This window comes from Echinops telfairi, unplaced genomic scaffold (assembly GCF_000313985.2).
Source record: "Echinops telfairi isolate 266 unplaced genomic scaffold, ASM31398v2 ScPeMD7_7468;HRSCAF=8506_0, whole genome shotgun sequence".
NCBI classification, from domain to species: Eukaryota; Metazoa; Chordata; class Mammalia; order Afrosoricida; family Tenrecidae; genus Echinops; species Echinops telfairi.
Window position 1 is genome coordinate 52,982,228 of NW_022111369.1, and position 18,402 is coordinate 53,000,629.

At 43.9% G+C, this 18,402-nt stretch overlaps 1 protein-coding gene across 1 annotated transcript in view; it reads right to left on the minus strand.

Moving 5' to 3' along the window:
* Positions 1 to 16,052: 16,052 nt before the first annotated feature.
* Positions 16,053 to 18,402, minus strand: part of UGDH (UDP-glucose 6-dehydrogenase) — a 30,623-nt gene continuing 28,273 nt past the window's right edge. Inside the window, exons 10-12 of the mRNA XM_004703162.2 lie at positions 18,146 to 18,237; positions 17,926 to 18,036; positions 16,053 to 16,246 (exon numbers count right to left, since the gene is read on the minus strand). Of these exons, the coding sequence (XP_004703219.1) occupies positions 16,136 to 16,246; positions 17,926 to 18,036; positions 18,146 to 18,237 (314 nt within the window). The 3' untranslated portion in view covers positions 16,053 to 16,135. The remainder of the gene's footprint in view (positions 16,247 to 17,925; positions 18,037 to 18,145; positions 18,238 to 18,402) is intronic.

The window sequence follows — 18,402 nt, forward strand, 5'->3', positions numbered from 1 at the left end:
AATTTTACCCCCACCTCAAAGTTGTAAAATATGTAAATATGTATAGCTACTCCTGTTTCAGTTTTTAAGATAAGTAGAGGAGCGCGTAACTTTGAAAATGGTGTACGTTTTAATTTAACCTAAAGGAAACAGCTAGACATAGATTCGACTTCTTTATTTAACAAAGGAACATCGTCACCAAGTCCATCCTGGCTCCCATCAACACTGTCAAGCCTCTCGGACAAAGCAGAGCTGCCGCAAAGGGTTCCCGGCTCTGTGTTGGTGCAGAGCCCCACGGGTTTCCCCAAAGGGCAGCCGGTGCGTTTGAAGGGCTGGCTTTCTGTATCAGCTGAGCACTTTAACCTCTGGGCCCCCAGGACTCCTAATTTGGTGCTGTGTGAAATTAACTCCAAACATCCCAGGCGACCACCCACTTCAAAGTCGTTTTAATTCACACACAAAAAAAAATTGAAGTAATTTCAGGCTTTGGCTTTGTGACGTCATCCGGGTTTTCAATGGTGATCAAATCTTTTTAGCAGGAGAGTCATTTTGTCAAATGAAATTTTCACGGAACCAAATACAAAATAGATGAAAATGGTACTTTATTGTATTAATGCTTTGTTTAGAAGTTCCAAATTTCTTCAAAAGCAAATAAGCCTATTCTGATAACACAAAGGTGAAACTTGGAATCATGGATGATATTTGCAGCCTTTTATCACCTCTATCTAAACAGGCTGCCATCGAGTCAGTTCTGTCTGGCTCTTAGTGACTTCTACTACAGAGAACTTGGTTTTACACCTGTCAATCTTCATGGGAGCAGATAGCCTCCGATCTCATGGAGAAGTTGGTAGGTTTGAACTGCCAACTCAGTTCAACTGGTTAGCAGTGCAGTGCATAACAGTATACACCCAGGGTTCCTTTGATCATACTCAGCAGTCTGTTCCCTTTTTGGTTGTTTTGAAACAAAAAAAACAAAAACTCACTACTATTGATTCGATGCCGATTCATAGCAACTCTATAGGACAGGGTGAGTTTCCAAGACTGTAACTCTTTGCAGAAATAGAAAGCCCCCATATTTTGCCTGAGGAGCAGCTTGTGGTTTTGAACTGCTGGCCTTGCGGTTAGTAGTCCAACATGTAATCACTATACCAGCAGGGCTCCCTTTTGGTTGCACGGTATGGGGAAAATTCCGGTGATACAGCTAAATACTAGTCAAACTGAAACCACACTCACTGCCATTGCACCCATTCTAGTTACCACGACCCAGTGTGCCAGACCAGAACTGCCTCTGGGTTTGTGAGACAATTTTTAAAAAAAGATATATTTTCATATAATTCACTTATACAACGCAATAGTTTAATCATATGAAAAAGAATTATACAGAGACTGTTAACTCTATGGAAGTACAAAGCCTCATCTTTCTCCCTCGGAGCCACGGGTAATTTCAAATTACTGACCTTGGGGTTAGCAGCTACCCATGTAACCCACTATATCACAAAATGCATGGATATTTATTATATACATGTCATATATATATTTGCTATATATCATAAAAAGTGGTAAGTTCAGGGGGGTTTCAGAAACCAAATAGCAGAGAGACTTGTGGGAAACAGAAGGATTTCTCCCAAGTTGTCTCCACCAAATATATGCCAAACTTAGCTGCTTGCGAATGACTTGGAGGTCATCAGAAGTAGATCGGGGTCATTCTCCCTAAGAGCTATCAGCCATCTAGACCAAGAAGTCACCACTGTTTATCCCACAACAAGTAGGGCCCACTCCCTTCTGATAAGGATAGTAGTTGTCTGTTTCCTTGTAGGAGACACCAGAGAGGTCAAACCTGCCCAAGGATGACCAAGGTTAGGTTGCCATCGTGAATCTAGGGTCCGCCCATCTTGTCACATGTATACCCCTAGACCTTCCCATTCCTATGGGCACACCCCTAGCTCATCCCCTTCCTGTTATGCTTATGCCTATCATACATCCCCTTCCTACAATGTCTATGCCTATTGTACTGCCCCTTCCTGGGACATGTGGTTACCTGTAATCATGTCCCCCAAATGAGATATAACCCTTGGTTAGCAATAAAGTGGGGGCTCTCGTGCCCGAGGCTCTTTCCTGCTCTTGTGGCCAGGCTCCCCCCATGAGGACCACCAAGCGGGGCTGAGGTGAGCATGCTACCATGAATTGTGTCTGACTCCATTATTCCAATCTCTGCTCTACCTCTCATGCTCTCTATGACTTTACTATAATCTTTACGTATTATCGCTGTACAATTGCGCCTACTGGACCTGTGATGATTTGTGGGGGACTCTCCTCGCCTCACAGAGACTCTTGCCCATTTTCCAACTACTGACTCAAATGGAGCCCTGGTGGTGTGGTGGTTACAAGTTTGGCTGCCATCCTCGTGGTCAGCAGTTCAAAACCCAGCAGCTCCTCAGGAAAAAGCCTAGGTTTCCTCCTCCTGTAAACAGTGACAGCCTGGGAAACCCACAGGGGGTGCTGCTACGAGTTGCCATTTCCTCGATGGTAGTGAGAGACAACCCTGAAGCCCACTGTCTGGCGAGAGACCAAATGTCCTCCTTGACAACGCCCATTTGAATAGGGTTTTCGTACATGATGCTCAAAGCACTCCTCCTCTGGAGGCTTCATCATCATCATCATCATCATCATCATCAGGAGGAGTACTGCGGCCTTAGGCAGAATGAGGGGAAGAGCACACCAGGGAAAGAATCAGCAGGTGGTAGACTCGGCATCATGAACAGCAGCTGAGAGGGATGTGAACACGCGCGCGCGTGCGCGCACTACTACTTTAATTATTTTACACCAGAGTTCCAATGATTCTCCTGCCAAGGTTTTTCGTTTATTCTTTTCCTCTGTCTTTTCTTACTTTCTAAAAGAATTATTCGGCATCAGGATCAGACTGTTATCTTCAGCAATCAACAGCATGGGTGCAAAAGGAAGGGAAAAAACACACCACGATGTTAAAACTATTGGAATGCTTCAGACTTTCCACAGATCAGAAATTAAAATAAGCCTTGCCATGGTTAGGCACAAAGACAGTCCTCTGCCTTTCTCTATCCATGTCAAAAACCAAACTCGCTGCCATTGAACTCGATACCAGCTCATGGTAACCCTATAGGGCAGGATAGAACTGCCCTTGTGCATTTCCAAGACCATAACTCTACAGGGGTAGAAAGCCCCTTCTGCAGAGCAGCTGGTGGTTTGAACTGCTGACCTTGTGGTTAACAGCCCAATACATAGCCGCCAGTCTCCTCTTGCTGCCTATACACATGAATGTCATGTCAAACCTTTGTGGGAGCAGCTAATCCTTGCCAACCCCGAATTCACAACTCTAGTAACTTGTGGCTTCCCTCCCGCTTCTCTGCTTCTGCCAAGCTCTGCTTCCTGGCAGTGCTTGAAACCTGCCACTCGGCCATTGCTCCGCTGCTTGAACCTCCAGAGCCTCCTTAGTTTTGTGGTTTGGCAGAGTATTGACCTCGATTACCATAAAGGCCAGAACATCTGCCTCTAAAGTTTCCTCCCTTCATGGGTCCAGAATTGATGGTTGTAATTACCCAAATCATCGTAGCTTCCACCAGCTCCAAAATTGCTTCCAACATTACCAAATCCACTATAGCCCTCCTTGCTTCCTCTAGATCCACCACAGCTGCCACCAAAGACACCGCCCCCACTGAGCTTCCTCTTTGACCACCCAAAGCACTCCACAGTGTTTCCAGACCACCGTGACCTTGGGCTGGAGGAGGCACCGGCCACTTCTTGTTTCAGCAAGGCTCAAACTGTGACCATTCGCTGCATGGAATTTCTGAATGACAGTGTGTTTTGTTTTTAATGAACGACAGTCTTATCTGTGGAATCGTGTCATCAAAACTTAGGGGGGAAAGCGAAGCCCCTGTTCTTGCCACTGCCTAGGTCAGGCTTGATTTCCTTCACTTCAGTGTCGTCTTCAATGCGACCCACAAACATCTTTTTCACAAGGAAGTGGGCATCTGAGGTCTGAGAGTTTTCTCTTGCAAAGAGAGAACCCCCTTTTGCTCTTCCACCCACCTGGTGTGATGCCACCTTTGTTCGCTGCCACCTCCTCCACAGCCCCGGGAGCACTCGGTGCTGGGATCACTCATCACCACGCACTCTGTGAGCTCACTCCATGCGCAGACGCGCATCAGTGGTTTCCGAGCTCAGCCCTGTGCGGAAGCGTTTCCACAGCTGCTCAGGCTGTCTAGGAGACTCAGACATGACGGCCGTGGAAAAGAAGGAGTCATGCTGAGCGGCTGACCAATACATTCCGTTCCTTTTTTTAAAGAATAGCATCATCTGGTTTCCAAGCTGCAAGCTCCTCTCTGGGTTTCCAGAGCCCTGGCTGTTGTGCTCGCAGCTTTTTCCTGTGTTTCACTGGTAGAGAGAACAACAGCAAGCATTTTCACCTCAGAGTTAAGAGTTATTCTTAAGCTGTCACAAAACTTGTTATAGAAACTAGCCCCAGAATTTCCAAAGTTCAGTGTTGCTATTAACACATAGCACCTACTGCTGTGCTCCCTGAACGTCTGTCATTCAGTTATAACACTTGCAAATATTGCCTGATCTATGTGTGAACGAGGGTACTATATATTAATTTTGGGGGAAGTTGAATGAATTTTAAAACTTGAATTCGTTTTAACTGAAACGTTAAGTGTGGGATACAAAAGACTTCCCCAGCTTTGTCTCCCCCAAAGATACGTCAAACATTAAAGGCTATTTGCCAGCATATAGTGGGAGGCAGATGCATTCTGGTCCCCGTGGTGGCCCATTCCCTGCTGTTAAGGACAATGGATTACTTCTCAGTGAAGGCTTTCCAGTCTGGTCCACTGTAGGTGGGGTTCACACCCTACTGATAATGGTTTCCATGGAGAACCAGAGAACAGGTCAATTCTGCTCAGTGACATCCAAAGTTAGGCTGCCTCGCTGAAACTAGGATCCACCCATCTTGTCACATGTGTACCCCCAATCCCTCCTCTTCCTATTGCATGTATACCCCTAGATCGTCCCTCTCCCATTACTATATTACCTATAGCACAACCTTTTCCTCTGACACAGGTCTACCTGTAATTAGGGGCTTGCACATCCTAGAAAGGATCTATAAGCCTTGGTTAGTAATAAACTGCTCTCACTCGCTCCTGCAATTCCCACCTTCCACATCCTCACATGGACCACCGAGCAGGACTGAGGTGAGCATGGGACCATGAAATGTGTCTGACTTCTTTATTTCCATCTCTCTTATTATCTATGACTTTAATCTTTACTTATCACTGTACAATTGCGCCTGCCAGACCTGTGATGATTTGTTAGGGACTGGCTCCCCTGACAGTTGTCTCTACCACGATGAACAAACAGCCATCGCAGCCAGAAAAGCAAAGCTGTGATGGGTGAGGTTGAGCCGGGTAATTAGCCCTGATTTCTGCAACTCCCTTCTACAATCATAGCATTTTTAGCTGCCAAATGGCCATTCTGTCAAAAAAACACACCTCCCACACTCCTTTGCAGCTGGTCTTGGAAGTGCCACTGACTTCTGGCCCACAGTTTGTGAACAGAAGTGACCGGTGTGCCTTCTGGGGGTGCTTTTCAAGGGGCAGGGGTGGGGCAGGGGGTTGCTGTGGGGTGGGGGGCCGATGTGGGGGGGTGCGGTGTTGCCTTTCCTTTGGGCCTTTCTCCCCTCCCAGCTGACTCCTCAAGAACTTGATGGTTGGTGCTGGACCTCGTGAAGAGACCTGGGTCAAGGATGGCGGGACACCAGATGAAGAAAGTTGGGTCTCTGAGGGCTAGGAGTTCCCCACCAAGCCTGGACTTTCAGGTGAACAGAAACAACCACATATTCTGTTTGGGTGTTCCTGTTCGTTCCCATTGGGAACGAACGATGACTGCTGCTCCGACAGGATGAACTGTTACTCGGGCCGCGCTGCCTTAGAACTATTCCTCAGCTCCCCTCCATTCGCGTGTGGCCCCTGTGGATACGTGTTTGTTTCGTGTAAACCCTTTGTACAACAGCACTTTCTCCCACTTCCTCCTTGGACTCTTTGCTTCCATTCATCACCCCCCCAACCCTGCCACCCACCCCCACACACCGCCAGTCCCTTCGCATCTTCTGAGTTTGGGTTTTGAGGAAATGCTGCCCTGGTCTGTCGCCTTGTATGGTGGATCGTCCATTGCTCACGGGGTGACTGTTCACCTTATGGCGCTGTGGGGCTGAAGGTGAGCTCTGGGAGTGGAGCTGGTCCCAGTTCTGAAGGTTGTCCAAGGGATCACTGTGTGTCTTCCAACCTGAGGGGTCATCTTCCATCACTAAATTAAGTAATACTCTTGCGATACAGAGAGTTTACATCGACTTATTTCTGAAAATCGATCAGTAGGCCTTTCTTCCTGGTCTGTCTTAGTCAGAAAACCCTGCCGAAATGTGTCCATTACGGCCAAGGATACAACCTTGGCGGAGCTTGAAGTGGCACAGCAACATCCACCCTACAATATGACAACTACAATTTGTAAGTTATCTATTTGAAGGCTTTTTTTTTTTTTTGAAGGCTTATTAGGACAAATACATCATTATTAAAATGAAGAAAACTACATAATCATCTAAAATAAGCTCCCACACGTTATTAGTTTCAGCAAATGGACGCAACCCTGGAAATGCTCACTGGTCAGTGCCAAGAAATTTGGAAAACTGTTTCCTGGCCAAACACCTGGAAGAAATCCATATTTATGCCTACTCCAAATCCAGGTGCTGCAACAGAATGTAGAAATTATTGAATCATATCCTTAATATCACATGCAAGTTAAGATTTTGCTGGCAATGATTCAAATATAGCTGCAACCATACATTGACAGGAATTACTAGAAATTCAAGCCAGTTCCAGAAGAGGATGTGGAACAAGAGATACCATTGCTGACTTCAAATGGCTCTTAACTAAAAGCAGAGCATACTAGGAAGATGTTTGCCTGTGTTTCACAATACAAAGTTATTTGTCGGTGAAGTTCCTAGTAAACTAAAGACGATACTGAGAAAAATGGGGACTTTAGAACACTGCATTGTGCTCACAGGGAACCAGCACACAGACCAAGAGGTAGTCATCAAAACAGAATAAATCCCAAACCCAACCCACTGGCACTGGGTTGGTTCTGACTCTTAGTGACGCCACAGAGGGTTTCTAAAGCTATAAATCTCTATGGGAACAGATAACTTCAACTTTCTCTCTTGAAGCAGCTGGTGGGTTTGAACCACCGACCTTGTGGTTAGCAGTACAGTGCTTACCTGTCAGTACACCAGGGCTCCTTTGAACAGAACAAAGATGTTTAAAACCAAGAAAGGTATGCATCAAGGTTGTATCCTTTCATCACATTTATTCAATCTGTACACAGAGCAAATAACTTGGGGAGCTGGACCCTCGGAAGCAGAATGTGGGATCAGGACTGGAGGAAGACTACAGCTTTTACTGTGGCTTACATCTTCACGGGAAGGAAACAGAAATCCTGACCACCGGGTCGCCGAATGAGCATCATGATAAATGGACAAAAGGGCTGCTAGGAACCAGTAATCGGCTGGATGACATTTTTTTTAAGGAAGTGAATCTAAGTATAGATGGCTCCTTTGGATTAAATAAAAATGTAACCAATTTTCTAATTTATGCTTTATTTTTATAATAAATACTTATTTAAGACGGAACTTGCTAGATGCTGTACATAGTTTACAACATCCTTTCTAAAGATCATGTGGAATCAACTACCCTCCCTCCCTCCCCTAACAAAGCACTGCCATGGAGACTGTCCCAGCATCCGGCAGAGACTGCTACAGAGAGTGTAAACCTGTGTGGGAGCGGAGAGCCTCGTCTTTCTCCCATGGGGCGAGCGGCTGGTGGTTTAAGTCAAAAAGAGAATTTGATTACTCGTAATTATGAACTTTCTTCCTCAGGTCACCACTGTCGACCTATACAACAAAACCCAGATGTGAGTATAATGAGCTTGCCCGACAGCTAGCCCCTCTCCACTAGCTGACGGGGCTGCCCAGCCACCTTCCTCAGTGGGCCTCACGGCCCTCTCTGCAGGCTGGGAGGCCCAGGCATGAAGCCTATCTACTCACAGCTCTCTCGGCTGCCGTCAGTGCGATTTTGCTCTACTCACCTTCTGATTCTTTCCTTGAGGGAGACAGTGGTCGGTGTAAGACATGAAAGAAATAATAATTTGTAAATTATCAAGGATTCATGGGGGAGGGAGGGGGGAAATGAGCTGATACCAAGGGTTCAAGTAGAAAGAAAATGTTTTGACAATAATGATGGCAACAAATGTACAAAGGTGCTTAACACAATGAATGGATGTATGGATTGTGATAAGAGCTGTAAGAGCTTCCAATAAAATAATTAAAAAAAAATAAGTATAAGGGAGAACCGATTACAAGGATCTACATATTACCTCCTCCCTGGGGGATGAACAACAGAAAAGTAGGTGATGGGAGATGTAAGATATGACAAAATAGTAATAATTTATCAATCATGAAGGGTTCATGAGGGAGGGGGAACAGGGAGGGAGGGGGGAAAATGAGCTAAAAGGAAGGGCTCAAGCAGAAAGCAAATGTTTTGAGAATGATGATGGCAATAAATGTACAAATGTGCTTGACACAATGGATGTAGGTATGGACTGTGATGAGTTGTACGAGCCCCCAATAAAATGATTAAAAAAAATAAGTATGAGGACAAACCTCTAAAATTAGATGCTGTCATCTTTAAATAATAAAAAACGCCTATCCAAAGTGATTTCATGCAACAGGATGTTTCTGAGCTCATCAACCAGGAACTAGCATTCAGGGTTGACAAAGTCACCAAGGACCTAGATTCTTTTCCGTCTCTTATCTTCACTGCCCTCAGTTGACGCCACCCCAGGCTGTCGGCATGGTGGCTGAAGCTGTCACAACCAGATGTGCAGGCATAGCATTCGGCCACAACATCCCGAGGGTGAAAAGGAAGCATCTTTTCCTGTAGCTCTCTGGGAAACGTGCTAGGAGACTCACTTCGACTGCCGCTCAAGTCTCGGGAGCCTGCAGTGGTCACCTGGCTGTTCCTGAAGCAAGCACTGGGCAAGTGATCAACACTGGGCTGCTAACTGCAAGGTCAAGGGTTCAAGAACACCAGTGTCACTGTGAGAGGAAGTTGAGGCTGTCTGCTCCTGTAAAGATTTATAAAGCCCCGGGAAACCCTATATAGGGTTGCTGAGTTGGAATCGACTCTTGACAGTGGGTTTAATTAAAAAACTAGGCCTATCTTGGGATCGTGGTTTAGCAAGCAGGAAGGGGTGGATATCTGATCACAGGGTTCTGTTAAGAGGCAGAATGAGGAATGGAGGCTGCTGGAAAGGCAACCAGTAAAGCTACCCCAACACTTCACATTTGTTGAGTGTTTACTGTGGACCTAGTCCTGTGCCTAATGCTTTACATGAATTATGTAATGTAGTATTCAAAAACATGTTCTAAAATATATTAGCATATTTTTGTGTATAATGAGCTTAGGATGAATAAGAAATGTATACACAAGGAAATTATGTAGTTTGCAAAGCAACATACAATGTTCACATTATTTGCATATAAACAGGTTTAAGTCTCAAGAAAATGACGCTTTTTTTTTTTTTTTTGAGTTGAGAAAGATTTTATTGAGGCAGGGAAAGAACTCCCGGGAGGGGAGAGCAGAGAAGGGCGGGGGCATCTTGAGCGCCCGGGCGGGTTCCGAGACCCAACGAGTTAGGTCAGGGAAAGCTCCGAAAAGGACACTTAAGAAAGGCTGACTATCTGGGCCAAGATGTCATAGCCTAGAAATGGTATAAACAAGGTACAAACTTAGGCCAATGAGCAACTACCATTGTCAAATTAATTGATTCATGTAGGAATCATCAAAGGGAGAGTCTGATGAACAATTCCATCATCTAGTATCTCTTACAAAGTAAGAAATAGTAACTGCAAAAAAACAAAAGAATTCAGAAAAGGTTTAGGCAGCAGTGAGAGGAGCAACAATAGGCTATAAGGTAGATAGGTATGAACTTGGGTGAGAAACAAACTCTCACTGCCATTGACTTGATGGTGACTCATAGTGACCCTATGAGGATGGAACTGCCCCTGTGAGTTTCCGAGACTGTTGCTCAGTGCATGAAGTACTGGGCTGCTAACAGCAAGGCAAGCATTTAAAACTCACCAGCAACTTCCCAAGAGAAAAACGAGGCTGTCTGCTTGCATACAGATCTAAGTATCGGAAACCCTGTGGAGAATTCTACTCTGTTGTACAGGGTTGCTGAGTCAGAAGGAATCGATGGCAGTGGGTTTGGTTTTTTTTTTTTTTTAGTGAGAACTGAATAAAACATAGGACCTCCTGGCCCAAGCCCCGAGGATGACACTCCTGCTTAGAGCAGCCAAGGCACAGAGAGGACCGCAACGCTGGCCCTACAAGACACGGCTTCCCCTCACTGACCCACAGGGCTGCAGGGGACAGTACTGGAGACACAGTGCAGAAATTATGCCGGATCTGAAATCCCCCCCCACACTGGGGTGAGACACAGAGGAAGCGCAACAGAGCAGCAAGGTGAGCAAAGCTACTCAGTCCCTGAGGGACCCTGAAAACAGGCTTCATGCTCGGAAGGCAGGGCTTGGCACCTCATCAGACTCTATCGGAAAACATACATACTGGTCAGCAGACAGCCCTGGAACTATTTAGAGGCCCTTAATTTTTTCTCTTTTTTCTTTCATGTATATCTATATAAGATAGGCAAGATAAACAATTCCAATGAGAAAACAATGGGACCGATGGCTGGGGTCAGGGAGCGGTGGGGAAAAGGGAGGGGCTACCTAACAAACCTAGGGACAAAGGAACAACAAAATATCTAAAATCAATGAGGACGAAGGTGTAAAACATCTGGTTTGATCAAGTGCAATGTAGCCAAGAGGAAACAGAGAGCTGATGAAGGTTGAACCTGATAATGGGACAGGAGGAAAGGAAAAGGAAATAGAGGAAAGAACTGGGAGGCAAAAGACATTTATAAAGGTATAAATATAGGCATGTATATATGTAAATATATTAATATATAATTATAGGGATATAGGTCTATATACATATATTTATGTTAAGTATCAAGGTAGCAGACAGGTATTGGACCTCTACTCAAGTCCTCCCTCAATGCAAAAACACTTTGTTCTAATATCCTGGCATTCTGTGATGCTCACCTTCCCAACATGATCTGCTGAAGACAAAATGGTGCATAAGCAAATGTGGTGAAGAAAGCTGATAGTACCAGGCTATTACAAGATATAGCACCTGGGGTCTTAAAAGCTTGGAGTTAAACAAGCGGCCATCAAGCAGGGAAGCAACAAAGCCCATATGGAAGAAGCACACCAGCCTGTGTGACCATGAGGTATCAACAGGAGCAGGTATCAGGCATCAGAAGACCCAAAACAACCACTCATATTGGTGCAAATGAGGGGGTTTGGAATGGAGACCCAAAGCCCATATGAAGACAATTGGACATCCCCACACAGAAGGGTCACAAGGACGAGCCAGTCAGTTTGCAGCATAGCATCAGCAAAACACACATTCCTCTAGTTCTTTAATGCTTCCTCTCCCCCGCCCCCCACTATCATGACCCCAGTTCTACTTTACAAATCCGGCTAAACCAGAGCATGTACACAGGTACAGATAAAAGCTCTCAACACAGGGAATCAAAGACAGATAAACCCCTCAGGACCAATAATGAGAGTATCGATACCACGAGGTGTCAACGGGAGCAGGTATCAGAAGACCCCAAACCCATCTGTAGACAATTGGACATCCCCTCACAGAAGGGTCACAAGGATGAGCCAGCCAGGGTGCAGTATAACACCAGGGAAACACACAACATTCCTCTGGTTCTTTAATGCTTCCTCCCTACCACTATCATGACCCCAGGTCTAGCTTACAAATCAGCCTAGACCAGAGCATGTGTATTGAGAGAATCTAGGACAGATAAACCCTCAGAACAATAATTGAAGTAGCAATACCATGAGGGTAGGGGGAAGGTGGAAGGGGGGAACTGATTGCATTGATCGATGTGTAACACCCCCACCCCAAGGGGGATGAACAACAGAGACAGTGGACGGTATAAGATATGAAAATACTAATTTATAATTTATCAAGGGTTCACGAAGGTGGGCTGGTAGGGGAAGAGGAGTAAAAAGAGAAGCTGATACCAAGGGCTCAAGTAGAAAGAAAACGTTTTTGATAATGACAACATATGTACAAATGTGCTTAATACAATTGATGCATGGATTGTTTTAAGAGCTATAATAGCCTCTAATAAAATATTTTATTAAAAACAAAGACATAGGACCTCAGGCTTTCTTTTGCTTTGAAGGCATAATTGGGACAATTGGTGAAATATGAGCAAGATGTACAGAATTGGATCAGTGTTAATTTCCCGATTTTGGTCACTGTACTGTGGTTACATGTAAGATTTTTCATTGTAGGATATAGACTCCTAAAGCTAGCCAACAACCAGGAATCTCTGAATGGTGCAAACAGTTACTGTCCTTAACTGCTAATCAAAGATTAGAAGTTTGAGTCCCACAAAGAGGTGCCTCTGGGCTATCAGCCACTGACAACCCTATGCGGTACCTCGGTACTGATACGCATGGAGCTGCCACGAATCAGACTGCTTGACATTGAATGGCAAGCCAACCTGTAAGATGACTCCCAATGATTTTCACCTTCTGGCATTCATGTCCTTTTTAAAAAAACAAAACTTTTTATTGCAAAATAGGTGTGGGGTTACATATCAGATCAATTTTGTATTCATCAGCTTTAACAATTTATCAACACCCCCCCCCCAATAGCTTGCCCTGCCCCCACTTCCTCTTTTATGCTTCCATCTCCCTCTTGTAGACGATTATCTTCCCCTTTACCAACTTAACACCTACCTGTCTAAACTAAAACCAAATTGACATCTGTGGGAAGAGATGAAGCAGCTCAATATCAGCAGCTAAAAGCAGGCCAGGGACGACTGTGGAACAGACCACCAATTGCTCATATGCAAGTTCGGGTGGAAGCAGAAAATGAAAACAAATCTAAGAGAGCTGTTCTGTGAATACTTAGCTCACATCGCTTTTAGCATCGCTTTGTGAATTAAAGATCTATTTTTGAAACAAGGACAACTGGGCTTTCAGGTAACTTAGAAGCTTAAAACATGCAAATGGGTGGGGCAGTCAGGATTTAAAGCCAGAAACTTTAAATTGAACAATGACTTCTAGAGAACACATAGTGGGGGTTTTACTTTTTTACATACCCTTTTGTAACAATTTCCCTACTTCTTGATCACTCACATGTATTATATCTTATTTTAGATGCTAGTTAATCTCACCAAAATGCAATACCTCCCTTCACTTCCCAAATACTGAGGAGCCCTGATGGCGTAGTGGTCATAAATCGGGCTGCAATCCACAGTCAGCAGTTCAAAACCCCCAGCCACTCGCAGTTCTGCTCGGTCCTGACGTCACTGAGAGTCAGCATCAGCTCAGTGGCAAATACTAGCCAATAAATATACCTCTCTTTTATACTCCTGAGTTTTAATTCTCCAGCCAAATCCATTGCCAGGGCGTCGATTATGATTTGAGATGACCTTACATGCCTCTTTGGGCTTCCGAGACTGTAAATCTTCAAAGATAAGAGTTGAAAACCTCCTTTCTCACGAGCAGCTGACAGACTTGAACTGTTGACCTTTCAGTTTTTGAGACTTTTCATATGAAAATCTAATTGCCCTATTAGGTTACCTATTCTGTTTCTGGGTTCTCTCACTTCCTCCATACTTGGTGTCCAAAAGGAGAGAAGGAATTATACCACAGAAATTTAAAGCTAGCTGACATCAAATTGGTCTCAACTATGGCGACCCCCAAGCACAACAAAGGAAATGTTGCCCTGTCTTGGCCATCCCGAGACTACAAACAGGCCAGACCTGTTGTGATCTAAAGGGTTTTTACTGGACGAGATTTGGGCCATTTTCAGGCATTTCTTTCTAGTCCAGCTCAGTGTGGAAGCTCTACTGCCATCTGGTCAGCATCACAGTGACTCATGCTGCACTGACGAACAGATGGTGTCTGCATGGGGGGGCTGGCCACAATCCAATGATCCTCCTGCATGAAACATCAGAAGTCTACCGCTGAACCACTAATCCCTAGCTTTCGAGTCCTCTTTGGCCATCTGCCACAAGTTCCCCTACCTTCTAGTAACTAGGCTGCTTTACACTGAATTATTGGCTAATCCTAGTTCTTGAAGCATCCTGAAGTTTAAAACAAGCTCCTAATTCTACTTTAGCAAGACATCTTCAGGTGATAGTTCACCTTTGCTAGAGTATAAATTTATTAAACAGAACACAAGAATGTTTCAGGTAGAAACATAAAATCAATTCTACTTGATCGTTCCATCCATCCCTCAAATGTTTATGAATTAAGGTTCATTTTATGTTCAAACACTTGGAATATTTGTCTCTTTTGGGGTCTGTATGTTTAAAGCGCCAAAAAGCAAAATTGAGGCTATTCTGTAAGTATTTATATAACCTTCTGAAATATAATTATATAATAATATAAAACCCTTTCTTCGCTTGCAGGTGGCGCTCTGGAGTTAGCCATGGCCAATGCTTGTCTTTATTTGCTCCCCTTCTAGCATTACTTGAGTAGGAAAGAGTGACTTTTCCCCCTAAAAAACCCACACTGTCACGATCATTAGTCATGGTGGGTAGCCCATGACACAAAACACACCCACACAGTTGTTGATGTCGTTTGCTTTATTTATGCACTGGATACCTGTACAGAGGCGTCTGCCGCATCTTTATAGTTATCCCTGTCTTCTCACCAAACTGAAAGGCCCGATCTCTCTCTCTGTACAAACTCAACAGAGCATATGCATCAAGTGGACATCTGACATGTGTCTCAGTGATAATAAAACACAACAGCAGACAATCATTAAAAACATAAAGATCAACGACGGCTATAAGAGAAACAGACATATTGACAATCAAATTCTTATTTTTAAATTTAAAAGTCTATTCTTTAGATTTAAGCATGAGATTATTTTAAAATGGGTACAAATTACAATTATGAATAGAAGTAAGACTGCAAGGGCAAGGTCACACATACTGTTGGCTCTTGGGTTAGAAAGCCATGAGCAGTAAGGAAAAATGAGACAAAAAAGGGGGAGAAATAGTCTACATGACCTATTTTCTCTTAACATCAAAGAGAGAGAAAGAGTCTACTCATACATGTATTGATTGTACAGGGACATTCTTTTTAGGCAAAACAAACAAACGATAGAGCTCATTAAAACAAAAGTATCAACAGAACTTTCACTAGACCGTACCTGAAGATTAATTCTAAAATGAAAGGAGAGGGGAAATGTCCTAGCATATTAAAAAACAAACAAAAACACAAGGCCGTCTTGTTCATACTCCTTCCTCAGTTTAGAGACTAGAGATGAAAGCACTTTACTCCATTAAACCAGAAACCTGAAAGGTTAACAGGCTTAGTCCAGTACTTAGCATAGCAATTTCATGGCATAAAATATACAATGACAAATTAACAAAGCAATGTGATAATGAAAGTGCTGCCGTTTTAAAACTGAGAAGTGTTTGAAGTTTAATTCTTTTATTGTAGAAAATTGACACCATTAAAACCAACATGATTATTTTCCACTCATTCAATAACCGATGTAACATTATAAAAATGTTTAAAAACCTTGTAAATTCATAATTATCAGATTTGCTGATCATCATACAGTGAATTTAAACTTGATTATTAAAAAAATAGCTTTATTTCCTTAAAAAATACTTCTTCATTCACCACTGAATGTCAGACCTGTCATCCTGAAGTAGCAGAAAAAGACAAAAGAGAGTGGGGAGCAGGGAAGGAGGGTAAAAATGAGGAGCTGTTACTAGGGGCTTATGTGGAGAGCGAATGTTTTGAGAATGATGAGGGCAACGAATGTACAAATGTGCTTTATACAATTGATGTATGTATGGATTGTGATAAGAGTTGTATGTGGCCCCAATAAAATGATTAGGAACAAAGAAAGAAAGACAAATAAGAACCGCTAAAAGAAGAAAAAAAAAGAACCATCAAGTTCTATACTCGGGGTTTCTTGTTGGGTGGATCCTGAAGACTAAACTTTGGAATTTCACCAGAAGCAGCATATGGAATTCTCTTTGAAGACACCTTTTTGCCAATCGTTTCAATCTAGGGGGGAAACATTTTTAGAAAAAATTATTAATAGGTACATTACATAACTATCAGAACTTTCTGATGCAGTATAACCGGGGACAAGAACCTAGATCATGCTTTCTTTGTAAGAGCACAAAAAGTTTCTCAAGAGGTCTGGGTGCTCTAAGCGTTCTGGGTTCCCTTACTCGGTTTTGTTCTTTGAGTCAATCAATCTGTACCCCACTTTTCCTAGTCCTACCTACACATGCACCTTTCTGCTCCTCTCACCACCAGGCCCTCAAACCCCACCGAATCACCTGCCACTGGTTTAACTAGGAGCCCTGGACACTCAACAGTTAACACTTGGCTGCTGACTGATGGCGGTGATGGGAGACTTGCTTCTTAAACCTCAGTCTGAAAAACCCCAGGGGGAAATTCCACTGTCCTGTGGGTTCCCTCTAAGCCAAAAATCAACTCGAGAGCACAGACCAACAACAGTGTTTTAGTCGCAGGTATAAAAGCATTTAACAGGCTTGTGTCCCGGGAGTTCCTATTTTCTCTCCCATTCCACCTTCATCTCCACTGCCCTTACGCTAGAACTGTTGCAAGAGCAACAGCAGCTTTGTTTCAGAGCGGGCTTCAGAGTGAACGGCCCAGCTGGAGCCCTCACGGACGCTTCCTGTGTTACCTACCTGAAGCCTCCAAGGTGTTTTCCTTCACCTGTAAAACGGGGCTGCAACCACTTACCTTCAAGGCCCTGATAAGGACTAAACTGAGTAACATGTTCACCATGCATAATGCTCGACAGACCTTCAGCTTTCAATAAATAGGATCCACTTTTATTCTGCACATTATATATCAACATTCCCCCCATATATCCAAAATCATCAATCTTATGTTAAAGAAACAGCTTCATGGGTAGCCATAGGCTGACAGTAAAATCTGAGCAGCACGTATCTTGGGTCTTACTAGCCTGGCCCCTAACCTCGCCCTCCACCCCACCCTCTACTGCTCAGAGGAAATAGAAAGGAGCTCCTCTTTAATACTTTGGGGACCCCTGGTAAAACTGAGAGAGAAGTAACATATACAAGTGTATTGTCCTGGGCAAGCTTAAAGGCTCTGACCACTCTCCATTCCAGAACTCTCCCCTTGGAGTTCTCGTAGTCCTGGGCAAAGCAGAGTTCTCAAAGGTGAACGCCTGATGAATGACCAGACTCTTCCTCCAGGCACCCAGTGGTGTGCATGGGGACGGTAGTCCTCATTCCTCCAACACCACCACAGCCACACTCTACTCTCGCCACAAACTGGAGAAGACTACAAAGGAACTGGGTGGGCTGGGAATAACAACTGCCATACACCTGACATCTATGTAGCATTTTGCAGCTTTAAAAACATATTCAAATATAGGTTCTGACTGGATCTTCATTATATGACGTTAAGGCCAGGCACATTCTGTCCTTCTATCGTGGGCAGCTGATGACTCTGGATACTATATATAAGGGAGAGCAACACTGGAGAGAATGACTTTTAATGACAGATTTAGGGAGAGATTGAAGCAGTTACAACAATCCTGAAGAAGTCTCCCCCCAAACCAACAGTTGTCCTAATGTCATGTTATTGCTGAAACAAGAAGATATTTAAAATTCAAAACTCAATGCCATTAGAAGGTAAATGAGCAAACAAACCAAAGGAAAACAGTCCGGGATCCTAATTACCTGGAAGCCAATGGTTTGCAGTTCATGGTGGAGGCTATCCAGGACACGCCGTCCATCAAAGATAAAGGCTGGCTTCAACATTTTTTTATGAATGCGTTCATAATCCAGTTCCTGTACAGACAGACACAGAGGAAGACTGGACCATGTACATACCCAGATACTGAGCCCTGATACCAGGACACCTCTAGAAATTTCCCCTTAAGATCATTTGTCACCTCACCTTAAACATGTCCCACTCAGTGCAAATAACAACAGCATGAGCACCATCACATGCCTCATATGGATCCTTGGAAATGGTCACCAGTCGGGCCACTGGCACAACAAATGAGGAGAACCAGAGAAGAGTTATTTGAAGTCATGCATTTTTACACCACAAATAGAGAAGGAATTGAGGATCTATGATGGTAATCTACTCTGAGATTCCTAAAAGTCTCCAATTTAGGCTGAAGCCAATTCGCTGAGAGAAGTGGGGCAGTC